We start from the raw sequence: 13,212 nt of genomic DNA, 5'->3' as shown, positions 1-13,212 counted from the left end.
CAAATTAAGCCCTGCCTCCCTGAGAATGAGTTGGGAATCACCCAATCAGGATGCCCTCGTCGCCCACCAGGAGAAGGCCCCTTCAGGGTAAGTATACCAATGGACCGTTCTCCCTTCCAAGTTGTGACCCTGTTTAGCTTCCGAAATGTGATGAGGTTGGACTATACCAGGGGTCTGCAACCTGCGGCTCTCCAGATGTTCATGGACTACAATTCCCACCATCCCAATTGGCAATGCTGGCAGGGGCTGATGGGAATTGTAGTCCATGAACATCTGGAGAGCCTCAGGTTGCAGACCCCTGGTCTATACTGTGCTATCTTCCCTCCCTCTGTACTCAGATACACCTGAGCCAAAAATAAACTGGAAATTAGCTGTTTTGTATTGTCGAAAGCTTTCACGGCCGGATTCAACTGGTTGTTGTGGGTTTTCTGGGCTGTGTGGCTGTGGTCTGGTAGATCTTGTTCCTAACGTTCCTCTCCCGCATTACAATGCGATCAACCACACCTTTGCATAGCAAGTTCCACCCAAACACTTACTGATTGGTTCCCCACCCTGGGACATGGACAATATATACCCCACTAAACATTTCCTTCTCACTGGACGCAGTGTGTAACAGGCTTCTCTCTGTGATACACCTCTGAAGATGCCAGCCACAGATGCAGGCGAAACATTAGGAACAAGACCTACCAGACCACGGCCACACAGCCCGGGAAACCCACCACAGCTGTTTTGGTTTGTAGACATCTGAAATTGCCCCCAAACCTTCCCAAATTGTGAGAGTTATGAAAATCTCAGGAGGATTCAAGAGTTTGGGTACTATAGGAAAGGGTAGAACTTGTCTCTCAACTGCCCATAGGAAATAATCCTCCATTATTTTATGTGGGCCGAAGACCTAACTATTGAGGTCAGCTAACCTGAAAGTCAGTGTCTCTAGTCCCTTTAAATTTAAAAGGCTGTTATTCTTTTTATAGGTGAGGACTTAATGTCTGGTGTCAGTTCCAGACAGCCGGTTGCCAAGACCAGTTTCTTCTCCCTGCTTCGCTCGCTACTCCTGCTACCTGTGGGAGGCAGTTGCTAAAACAGTCCCAAATTTTGTGACTTCCCCCGCAAAAAACTGGGGAAAAATTCCAAAACCATAAGGAGAGTCCCAAGGGTAATAAAACGGATGCGCTCCCCAATTCCAAAATCAATCCAACTTTTATTTTTTTTGTGTGTGTACATCCCTAGTGGCAAACCAAGGCGTTCCATGATATTTGGTTTAGAGAAAAAAGGACCGAGGTAAGGGAACACAGGATGAATGTTTTATTGGTGGAGAGTCAGCCTGGTGTAGGCTGAGAGCAGGAGGACTCTAACCTAATGAAATGAGTTTGATTCCCCCACTCCTTCACATGAGCTGCGGACTCTAAATCTAGTGAACTGGATTTGCTTCCCTGCTCCTCCACATGTAGCCTGCTGGGTGACCTTGGGTCAGTCACAGTTCTACTGGAGGCGGAAGGACATCTTGATGGGTGTTTCCCAACCCGTTCTCAGGGAGGCAGGATGTAGAATTTCATCACTTCCTGTGAACTGCTTGGTCACCCATCTAGCCCAGTTTACTTTCCTGCCTGACAGGGAGAGCAGCACCTTTTTGAGGCTCTGCAAAATTTTTGTCTTTAGTCTTCCTTCGTTTGTCTCACCTATCTATCCTTCCTTTTACCCTACTGTTCCCTCTACCTCCTGTTTTCCCCCATTTTCTTTATTGGGAAGAGTCCTAGTCTACCTGAACCTTCTTCCCGCCAAAACAGGCCCTCAAAATGGCCGACCGCTTCTCCCCACCCAGGGAGACGTTCAGCAAGTCGTCTGCAGAGAGAACTAGGGCCTCTACCCGCAGATGGAAAGGGAAGCCCCACCTACCTCACAGGTTAACTTGTAGTGGACACCAGTGTAGGGGGATTTAAAAGATCAGACAAGAACATGGAGGAGAGAGTCACCAGTGGCCATTGCCTGTGATGACTGAATGGAACCTCTATGATCAATAGCAGTAACCTTTTGAATGCCAATTCTGGGGCTGGTGTTGGGCTGATCTTCTTGTGGGATTTCTGGGGTCATTTGGTTGGCCACTGAGAAACAGGATGTGTCTGCAAGTGTGTGTGTTGTGTGTGTGTATTTGTTCAGGGAGGACCTTATGATGGAGTGCGTGCATTTTCTTCCCCTATGTCAGTGGTGATGAACCTATGGCACTCCAGATGTTCATGGACTACAATTGGCCATGCTGGCAGGGGCTGATGGGAATTGTAGTCCATGAACATCTGGAGTGCCATAGGTTTGCCACCACGGCCCTATGTTATCCCCACAGCAGCCCCACAAGCCAGTGATGGCGAACCTTTTTGAGACCGAGTGCCCAAATTGCAACCCAAACCCCACTTATTTATCGCAAAGTGCCAACCTGGCAATTTAATCTGAATGCTGAGGTTTTAGTTTAGAAAAAACAGGTTGGCTCTCTGTACCTCCGCCCCACCTGGGTCAGCCTGCTCTAGTCACCAGCAAGTCCCACGCGCACTGCTCTGTGCCTCTCTAGGATCTCTGCCTCCTCTGCACCCCCCCCCCCCCGGGCAGCCACCCAGAGCACAGGCACCAGGCCCACCAGCCAAGTCTTCCCTGCTCACTGTGGTGCGTGCACGTCATGCTCAGTGTCCCAGGCCAGCCTAGATGTGTGTGTGTGTGTGGGGGGGTGATTTTCCACCCCCACATGACAAACTCTATGTGCATGTGCCCACAGAGAGGGCTCTGGAGTGCCACCTCTGGCACCTGTGCCATAGGTTTGCCATCACTGGGCTAAGCCGAAAGAGAATAATTGGCCCCAAATCACTTAGGTAGCTTCTCAGCTTTGAACCTGGGCCTTAACTGCTACCCCGCTGGGACCATAGTTTGGCCCTGCCCAGTTGCTCTTGTGTTCAGAGGTTGATGGATTTTCCTCTTAACATGTCTGTAGAAGTCTTCGCAGCTCTAATTGTGTCAGCTTAATATGGGGAGGGGATACAGACTGGTGGCGTACAGCCCTATCACATCAGATCCCGGAGGCTAAGTGGGGTCACTGCACGGACGGCAGACCACCAAGGAAGGCTTCGTGGAGGAAGGCAGTGGCCAAGCTGGTGGTCCCTGGCCCCTCAATGATGCGGCTGGCCTCCACGCGGGCCAGGGTCTTTACGGCTCTGGCCCCAGCCTGGTGGAACGCTCTTCCTCCAGCTGTCCTGGCCCTGCGGGACCTTGGCGAGTTCTGCAGGGCCTGTAAGACGGAGCTGTTCCGCCGGGCCTTTGGAGGAACTGGCCGCTGTTGTGGTGCCCCCCTCCCTGTTTGGCCCTCGTCTGACCCTGACATCTGGGTCATTTGTCATCTCACGGGGCCACCATGCCTCCCTTTGGGGGGTGGGGAGGGAATCTTAAAATTAAGATGCTGGACCCCATTTATATTTTCATTCTCTCGATGATTATTGCTTAATTGTTGCTGCCTTTTAATGTTTTTACTTACCCTGTATTGTTGCTTTTATTTGTTGTTCACCGCCCAGAGCCCTTTGGGGATGGGGCGGTATAAAAGCCTCAAAAATAAATAAATAAAAATAAGCATCTCTGCTTAATTACAAGATCTCCATATGTCAACAGTGACTTGACGGCAGTGTACACACAACACAGTATGGAGGGGAACTCTGGCTTCAGTCATGGGAAGTACTTAAAATGCCAAGTCACCGTCTTAGTAATCCTGTGGGTCGTCCTTCTTCCTGAGCATCTGGATGAAGTTGGCACATGTCTTGATCCTACAAAATTTTGGACATCTCCTCCCTGTATTCTGTGCTGTGTGTGTTTTTTTTTAAATGACCTTTGCAGCAAATCCAGTAGGGATGCCGTGATTGGAATATTAGCATTTTCACGTCAAGCATGATGGAGGGAAGGTGCTGAACAGCCAGACATGGAGAGAAGGCTGGCAGTTCCCTCCCCTCTTTAAGGGAGGATTTGTGACAGCAGCTGTAAGGGTTGGCTCAGGAGTTGCTCCTGTTGTTGTCAAGCTGCAAACCTCTAGGGAGGCAGGCAGGAAGGTTCTTCTTCAACCACTGCCTTATAGAATGCTGTTCCATAGTCCAGGAAATAAAAGTGTGGCGCTGACTTGTTGGTCTATGGCAGTGGTTCTCAACCTTCCTAATGTTGCAACCCTTTAATACAGTTCCTAATGTTGTGGTGACCCCCAACCCTAACATAGGACCCCCAACCCTCATAGGAGCACCTTCCCTAAGAGGAGAGGCTGCAGCGTTTGGGACTCTTTAGTTTGGAGAGGAGACGGCTGAGGGGGGATATGATTGAAGTCTATACAATTATGCATGTGGTAGAAAATGTTGACAGAGAGGAATTTTTATCTCTTTCTCACAATACTAGAACCAGGGGGCATTCATTGAAAATGCTGTGGGGAAGAATTAGGACTAATAAAAGGAAACACTTCTTCACGCAACGTGTGATTGGTGTTTGGAATATGTTGCCACAGGAGGTGGTGATGGCCACTAACCTGGATAGCTTTAAAGGGGGCTTGGACAGATTTATGGAGGAGAAGTCGAACTATGGCTACCAATCTTGATCCTCTTTGATCCAGGTGCTCAGGAGCAACAGCCGCAGAAGGCCATTGCTTTCACATCCTGCATGTGAGCTCCCAAAGGCACCTGGTGGGCCACTGCGAGTAGCAGAGAGCTGGACTAGATGGACTCTGGTCTGATCCAACTGGCTTGTTCTTATGTTCTTATGATCTTAATTATCCATTTTACAGATGGAGAACACTGGTGCAGAGAGTCTTAGGCGACCCCTGTGAAAGGGTCATTCGACCCCCAAAGGGGTCCCGACCCCCAGGTTGAGAACCACTGGAAGGGGAGGGGCTGTGGCTCACTGCTAGAGCATCCACTTTACATTCAAAAGGCCCCAGTTTTAATCCCTGCCATCCCCAGTTAGAAGGTCCAGGCAGTGGGTGATGGGATGCCTGGGACCCTGGGGGGCCATTTCCAGGCTGAGTAAATATTCAGTATAAGGCAGCTTCGTGGGTGACTCTTCACACACTTAAATAAATAAATGTCTGCTACAGAATCGATAATCGGATGGCCAAGGCTTATCCCCTTATCCAAACTGATGTGTTGTCTCGTCGTTCCTGAACTCCTGGTTCTATGTAGTGTAGCCCAACTTCCTTCAGAGCACATAATCCAGTGATGGCGAACCTTTTCGAGACGGAGTGCCCAAATTGCAACCCCAAACCCACTTATTTATTGCAAAGTGCCAACACGGTAATTTAACATGAATACTGAGGTTTTAGTTTAGAAAAAACAGTTGGCTCTGAGTCGTGCGTTACTCGGGAGTAAGCTTGGTGGTAGTTGGTGGCTTTGCTTTGAAGCAACCGTGCAACTCTTCCAATGGGTGAATCATGACCCTAGGAGGGTTTACACAGAAACAAGCCCCATTGCCAGCAACCGAGCTTACTCCCAGGTAAAGGATCGCGCTTTAGTTCTTCGCGTGAAAATCAGTGGGGTTTAACAGCGCTTAACAGGGTTACCTACACTGCTTCCCCAAAACTAGGTCTTAGGTTTAATGCTAATAATCAAGCCCAGCGGCCCAGGCCAGCCTAGATTTGTGTGTGTGGGGGGGCACTCTGTTTGAGCGTGCCCACAGAGAGGGCTCTGAGTTCCACCTCTGGCACCCGTGCCGTAGGTTCGCCACCACTGGTCTATAAGGCATTTGCTGAGAATAGTATTTGACTGGGGAAAGAGCCTTTCAATTGAGCCTGTTGCTCGGAATACTCTCGTCATCTCTCTTTGGGGGCTCTCGTAGCCATTCCCTCCACAAGTAAACTTCTCTGGCAAGCGGGGAGGCATAGTTGGGTAGGAACGGCCTGTATCGGGCAAAAGGGAAAAGGGCAGAATGAACGTTAATCGAGGGTCATGCCTGTCCGAGTTTGCTGCCGGGAAACCTGCTTGGTTCCACGCAGCAAAACAAAAAAATCCAACATGGCGATTTTTCTCTGGCGTCTGTCTAGCTGGTTTGCTTTTTCCAGTCCTTTCGAAAGCATCCGAGTGGCGTATGCCAGCAGGGGCTGCGAACTGGCAAAGGCAGGCGGTGGGGTGAGTGAGCCACATGGGGGGGGGGAGCATCAGTACAGGCCGGCCTGCCAACTCGCCATTATCTCCCTGATCACAGAATCCATGCAGGTGCCAAGCAACCCCCGGGGCTTACTCAAATCCGCTCCCTCCCTCCCCGCAACCTGTTTTACGGTCTCGCGAGTGCCAACGTGGGCAGGAGAAATAGGGGAGAGGGGGAAACAGATCCTTGTCATGTGTCCATAGGGTAAGTAAAACATTTGAAACGGACATTTTGAAAGGGCTTTATCTCTGGAACCCACTCGGTCTTTGGACACCCGTCCTGCATGTGGCTAGAGAGATAACTGCATTTCGGGACAGTTTCTGCATAGCTTGACATTTTTTGAACTCCGTAAAATGGACTTTACCTGGACGCATTTGCATAATTAGATCAAACAAATCTGAGCATCTTGGAGTAGGATCCTTACATTGACATGGCAACCATCCCCAGATCGGAAGGTGTGTCCGTTGCAGCCCCAACCTGTGTTATTTGGGGATCACGATGCTCAGTATGTTCACTTTCAGCTATACCCAGTGACAGACTCCCTGCAGCTCAGAAACAAGCTCAGAGGGTAGCCAAGAGCTGAATTGCCATTGCTCGTTGCAAGAACATTTGGGCTCCGTTGCGCATCCCGTTCGGCATTCTGAAGGACGGACGAGAGTAGAAATTTATGCAAAGCACCGTCATTGTGGCAGACCCCCTTTTCCTGGATCTGTAATATTCACAGACCTGCTGCCTGTTTGGGTCAGTTGGCTACAGCAGCAATGCTCCACGAATGGAAACACATATTTTCATAGCATCTCTCCCTCCCTCCCTAGAACCAAGGATTTTATTTCGGCTTTTGCTGCTCTTTCACACATGCGGAGCGCGCCCTTGTTAATGTCGTCGAATACACTGTTCGAACGTTGGGAGCTTCTGCCGTTGCAGGCGGCCCCTTAATTTTGTCTCTCCGTTTTGTCCCTCGCTTGGTGCGTGACGTGGTTCTCTCCCTTGCGCAGCAGCTGTGGAGAGTGGTTGTCGCTTAAATAATAAATGAACCGTAATAAATAGGTGTACCCGTGGAATTAAAAATCAGTTTAATTTAGCAGTGGTCTTGGGCATTTTTGCACGCACACACACACGCACCCGTTATATCTCCTGCTTCTAATGATACATAGGGAAAGGGATGGGAGGCCAGAACACGTCCCTCTGGGAGTTGGCTGCCTGGAGCAGCTATTTCACGTTGCTTCAGGATGAGGCCAGCTCATTGTCCCGACCAGGTATGCAAATATTGACAAAGTAAATGGGGAAAGGGAGGTTGGTCGTCTTCTGTCTGCAAGGTAGAAGGGAAGAAGAAGAGTGCCGCCCAGGAAACTTATCGGTCCCGTGGTTTCGATTTGTGCCTTCGTACATGTTTGTCTCGAGCAGTTGCTGTTCCGACATGGTTGCCCGCCCAAGCCCATCACATATTATAAACAACTATTTGCATTTAACTGTCTGCATTTATCTTGCTTTTGGTGAGGGTGTGGGGGGAGCCGTGCAGCAGAGAGGAGAGAGTTTGGATTTATATCCCCCCTTTCTCTCCTGTAGGAGACTCAAAGGGGCTTACAATCTCCTTGCCCTTCCCCCCTCACAACAAACACCCTGTGAGGTGGGTGGGGCTGAGAGAGCTCCCAGAAACTGTGACTAGCCCAAGGTCACCCAGCTGGCGTGTGTGGGAGTGTACAGGCTAATCTGAATTCCCCAGATAAGCCTCCACAGCTCAGGCGGCAGAGCTGGGAATCAAACCTTGTTCCTCCAGATTAGATACACGAGCTCTTAACCTCCTACTCTAACCTCAAATGCTCCTCAGTTGAAAGAGGAGGGACAGTGAAAACCCCTGTTCGAGCCCCCTTTGCTTTCGCAGATGCTGTTGACTAACTCTTCTCCTTTTTTACTTCCAGAGCCGTGCGTGTTGTATAGGACACCTGCCTGAGACAATTATGGCCCTGGATCTACACTGAAGACAGTCCTGGTTTCTTCCAAATCGTTTTTGTGTTTTAGGATTATTACTCTGTTGCTTGGTTATTTTCCACAGCGGCCGGGGGCTGTTCTGCGATCGGGGCTCTCCTTCCGTTGGAAAGATGTCTGACCCCGGCCCCCATCAGTCCCCTGGAATTAAGCCGGGGAAAAACAACCCCAGTGACTCTCAGCCCTCCGCCAATTCGGAAAGGAGGAATAAAAGCGGGATAATCAGCGAACCTTTGAATAAAAGTCTTAAGAAGTCCCGCCCGCTGTCCCACTACTCCACTTTCGGCAGCACCAGCTCGTTAAGCGAACATTCGGAGAAAGTTGCCCCCGTAGCCAATGGCAATGAAGCTGCTCTGGATAAAAGCAATTCTACCTCAAAGCACAAAAACATCGCCGACCTGCTGAGCAAATCAGATCTTTCTTCAGAGGGACAGAGCATCTTGCAGCAGTTCGCCCAGTCGACGGAGCTGCTCAAAAGAGTCGTCCAGGAGCACATTCCCTTGCCGAACGACCACGGCATGGGCATCTCAGACATGGAAGCGGTTTCGGCGGCAGAGACGATGAACAGCCCGTCTGATTTTCCTTACCTGGGGGCTTTTCCGATCAACCCCGGCCTTTTCATCATGACCCCTGCTGGGGTGTTCCTGGCGGAGAGTGCGCTCCATATGGCCGGCTTAGCCGAGTACCCAATGCAGAATGAGTTGGCGTCTGCCATCAATTCAGGGAAAAAGAAACGGAAACGCTGCGGCATGTGCCCTCCGTGCAGACGACGGATAAACTGCGAGCAGTGCAGCAGTTGTAGGAACCGTAAAACTGGGCACCAGATTTGCAAATTCCGGAAATGTGAGGAACTTAAAAAGAAGCCTTCTGCCGCGCTGGAGGTAATTGGGTTTGGTGGAGCAGCTTTCTAGGTTCCCTCCCTCTGCAGATCTTGTGTGGAGCCAGAATCCCCTCTGATGAGGATTGGAAGTGGAGTTGGCCGGGGGTTCGTAGCCGTTAGCAGGTCTTGCCTTTTGATATTGTGCGAAACAAATCCGTTCTCCTCACCTGTTGCACCTGCCTGCGGCTCTGACTGAAAACCAGGAGAGAAATGGTTTCCAGGACACCAGCCTTCCTTGGGATGGCTGAGGGCTGCTCCCTAAATCCTTGGCAGCCATTTTGAGTCTTGGGCCTGGTTCTGGTGAGGTTTGTGAGACGCTCTTCAGACTGCAGGCAGCAAGGGGGTGTCTCAGGATGGGGGCTCCTACACATAAATAACACCCCCCAAAGAAAATAGCATACCGGGACAAAGGGCTCTAGGCTAGCTGTTTCCCTGATAATTCTAACTTTTTACATAAGGTCAAACAATATGTAGTACTTACTGTGTTGAGAGCAGGTAGAGCCCTTTGCAAACATCATCTTGTGATGCTTATAATAATCCTACAGGATGGATCATTATTACGATTGCAGATCAGGGTGGGGACAGCTGAGTGAGTGGGTTTGCCTGTGGTCAGCCAGTGAATGTATTGCTGTGGGAAGATCTGAGCTGGAGACTTTCCTTACTCATGGCTCAGTCTCTTTGCCACAGGGATGTCCCAGGTTGTAATGTGTAGGAATGTTCTGTCCACGTCCTGTCCACATCTACGTCCTGTCCATCCGTCTGTCCCCCCCTATGGCAGAAGAAGAGGAGTTCAGATTTATACCCCACCTTTCTCTCTTGTAAGGAGTCTCAAAGTGGCTTACAATAGCCTTCCCTTTTCGTCCCACAACAGACACCTTGGGCGATTCCGCACACGAGTAAAATAGGTTCGACCCAGTTCCCTGAGAAGGGTACTAACCTAGGTCGAAGCCATTGTTGTTCCCCACTGCAACCAGCTTGATCCCAGCTCGGAGGGCGGAATCATCCTGGGCCTCTTCGCCGCTCTGTTCCGATTGGCAACTGTTCTACGGCCATGTTCCGTCTATCCCCACACACGTTATGAAAAAAACTACCACAGGAATGGAGGGACGAAGGTGGCGTTTTTTTATTGGCCAGCTGTACGCATGCCCGAAACACTCAGCTGTGATTGGCTGAATGGGGGACTCCTGGCACCAGAGATTCTGCACTTCACAGGAATCGAGCTGAGTTCGAGCAGGGTTCCCTGAAAAAGTAGTCGTTCCCAACTGGAGTCGGAAATTTGACTGTCACACGGGGCGAAGCTGGTACAAAACCACGTCGATCCCAGTGGTTGTGCGGAGCACTTAGGTCGAATGCAGCTTAGCAGCTTGAACTTTAGGTTCAGAAGTAACTTAAAGTCGCAGGAATGTCGACCAATCTCAGAGGTAGGTGGGGCTGAAAGAGTTCAGAGAGAACTGGGGCTTAGCCCAAGGCCACCCAGCAGACTTCACGTGGAGGGGCGGGGAAACAAATGCAATTCTACCACTCACGTGCAGGTGTGGGGAATCAAACCTGTTTTTCCAGATTAGAGTCCACCCCTCTTAACTATTACTCCATGCTGGCAACATCATATCACGTGAGAGTCACCTGAAGTCTGAAGTGGCAGAATCCACACGCAGTTTCAGCACCTTACTGGTCTTTGTGAGAACTAGGCTTGAATGCTCACACCTTTTATAACACTGGAACAACAACACTGTACTACTAAAGAGAGTTACTCCAGTGTAAGCCCATACATTTCAATGAGCTTAGACTGGAGTAACTCTGCACAGGATTGCATTAAAAAGGCTTTTCTTGCCAGATCTTCAGTTGTCTCGTTGAAACATTTTTTTTTCTAGCATCTTTTTCCTAACGTTTTTGAAGCTCGTTTATTTTGAAATGGATTCATGTCCTTTCCAAGTTAATTTTCAGCTTGTTGTAAGGAGGCAACATTGAGTGTTAGAAGCAAAACACGATCACCACTGGCCTCTCCCCAAACCACACTGAATGCGGTGTATCCATTCGGTGACCTTCCCAAATCAGTTATGAAGTCTGGCTTTTTAGGGTTAGCATCTGAACATGTGAGGCCACCTCCCCTACAAGCCCGGAGCATAAGTGAACGCTGTTACCGTATAACACATGTGTTTTGTGTAATTTTCTTGTTACAATCAATGGCTATAGCTGAACATGTGAGTCAGACTCAACTATCTAGGGCAGGGGTCGGGAACCTTTTCCGCTCAAAGAGCCATTTGGCTCACTCGCCCGCCCCCCGCCTGCTCGCCCTTACTCCCCCACCCGCTTTCCCGCCCGCCCACTCGCCGCCCGCTTGCTTGCCCCCGCTCGCTTCCCCGCCCCCTGCTCGCTTGCTCGTCCCCTCCCCCACTCACTTGCCCGACCGCTCGCTCGCCCACTCGCTCGCCTCCCCGCCCGCTCGCTTCCCCGCCCGCTCGCCCCCACTCTCCCACCCGCTTTCCTGCCCCCCCGCTCGCCTGCCTGCCCGCCCGCCCGCCCGCCCGCTCGCTCGCTCCCCCGCTTACCTCGCTGCCTTTAATTTCTGCCCGGGCTTGCCCAGGAAGGGGCAGCCACACCGGGAGCCGCACGAGAAGCAGCAAAGAGCCGCTTGAGGCTCAGGAGCCGTGGGTTCCCGACCCCTGATCTAGGGACTGGTCCCCAGTTACACTGATAAAGTGAGCCCCTACACGACTCTTTTCTTACAAACACATGTAGGCATGTACATTCAGGAACACTGAGGCTGGATGTGTGTTCACTGTGACGTGAGCAGGATTGCTGTCTACTGCAGATGTCACACATGGCTACGGAAGATTTTGAAACCAATAATGTTGGAGATGAGGAACCTTGTGCAAGCAACACAAATGCTGTGTCGTTGATGCATCAGGCTTTCTTTTGTTCAGCCAACAAATACAGGCTAATAAGCGTGTTACTGTATTCCTGGGCACTGTAGTCTAATTCTTTGAACACTAACATTTTGTTGAATAGTAGATTTGTAGAAATTGCAGTGGCCATTTTTAAAAGAATGACCAACAGTCAAGATGTCAAATAGTGTGAGTTGGGTTTTATAGTCAGAAAGCATCCTTAGGAGGAATTGTAGGCATCTCTTTACAGATCTTGTCTTGTCTTTAAAGTACGATGTTCTTTTTAAAAAAAAGTTTATTAGTAGTTCATTATCATATAATTCATAATACAATCATTTATGAGCAATTAAGCAAGAGATTGCAAGAGAAAAGAAAGAGAGAGAAAGGGAGAGAGAAAGAGGCAGGCAGGCAGGCAGGCAGGCAGGAAGGAAGGAAGGAAAGAAGGAAGGAAACATGAAGGAAGGACTTCCAGCTAGGTTTACATATCTCTAAACTCAAAAAAGAAACATTCTAACCTTTACCATCTTACAGTCTATACATATATATATATGTGTGCGTGTGTGTGTATATGTGTGTATATATATACATATACACACACATATATATATACATACACAGAAACTCAATAATGTACAATTTGTTACATTCATGCAAGTTCTTATTGCAATTTAAATTGCAGCAACAAGCAACCAACAATCAAAGTACGATGTTCAGTAATGCACAAAATAATGGTTTTGACAAAGCCAGTGCGTAAAAATGAATGATAATTCTCATATTCGTTCTGGACTATGTCCTAATACAGAAGCATACAACTTTCTCACCTGCTGCACCTCAACTACCACCCTTCTGTGGAACAGATTGTAGTCTCCCAGACGTTGAGGCAAGCCTACCCAATTTTCTGAACAGCAGTTTGAGTGCTACCTTTTAGGTCCTGTGGTCCCATGGAGGTGCTGGCGTGCTTTGAACATCAGATTGATTGGATGGAGTGGGAAGCGTTTCCACTGGGAGGCATTTAAATCAGCAGTTGAAAATTGTGTTCCAGATCCTACAAAATTGATTCTTGTTTCCATATGTTTATGTACAACTTTGGGGACAGTGAACATCGTGCTTCCAACGTATCCTAAACGACAGTACAAAAGAGCATGTTAAGCCAACATAATCGGGAGATTTCAGGCAGACCTACATGGAGCAGCAGTGGTGTAGGAGGTTAAGAGCTCATGTATCTAATCTGGAGGAACCGGGTTTGATTCCCAGCTCTGCCGCCTGAGCTGTGGAGGCTTATCTGGGGAATTCAGATTAGCCTGTACGCTTCCACACACG

At 49.4% G+C, this 13,212-nt stretch overlaps 1 protein-coding gene across 3 annotated transcripts in view; it reads left to right on the top strand.

The window, feature by feature from the left end:
- The window catches only part of CXXC5 (CXXC finger protein 5), a 114,952-nt gene that overhangs the window by 74,249 nt on the left and 27,491 nt on the right, over positions 1-13,212 (top strand). For all 3 annotated transcript variants that reach the window (XM_048515728.1, XM_048515726.1, XM_048515727.1), the window contains exon 2: positions 8,061-9,008. In XM_048515728.1, the coding sequence (XP_048371685.1) occupies positions 8,241-9,008 (768 nt within the window). In that variant the 5' untranslated portion in view covers positions 8,061-8,240. The remainder of the gene's footprint in view (positions 1-8,060; positions 9,009-13,212) is intronic.

This window comes from Sphaerodactylus townsendi, linkage group LG14 (genome assembly GCF_021028975.2).
Source record: "Sphaerodactylus townsendi isolate TG3544 linkage group LG14, MPM_Stown_v2.3, whole genome shotgun sequence".
Taxonomy (NCBI): Eukaryota; Metazoa; Chordata; class Lepidosauria; order Squamata; family Sphaerodactylidae; genus Sphaerodactylus; species Sphaerodactylus townsendi.
The sequence above is the reverse complement of the archived record's forward strand: the minus strand, read 5'-3'. Positions and strand labels throughout refer to the sequence as shown.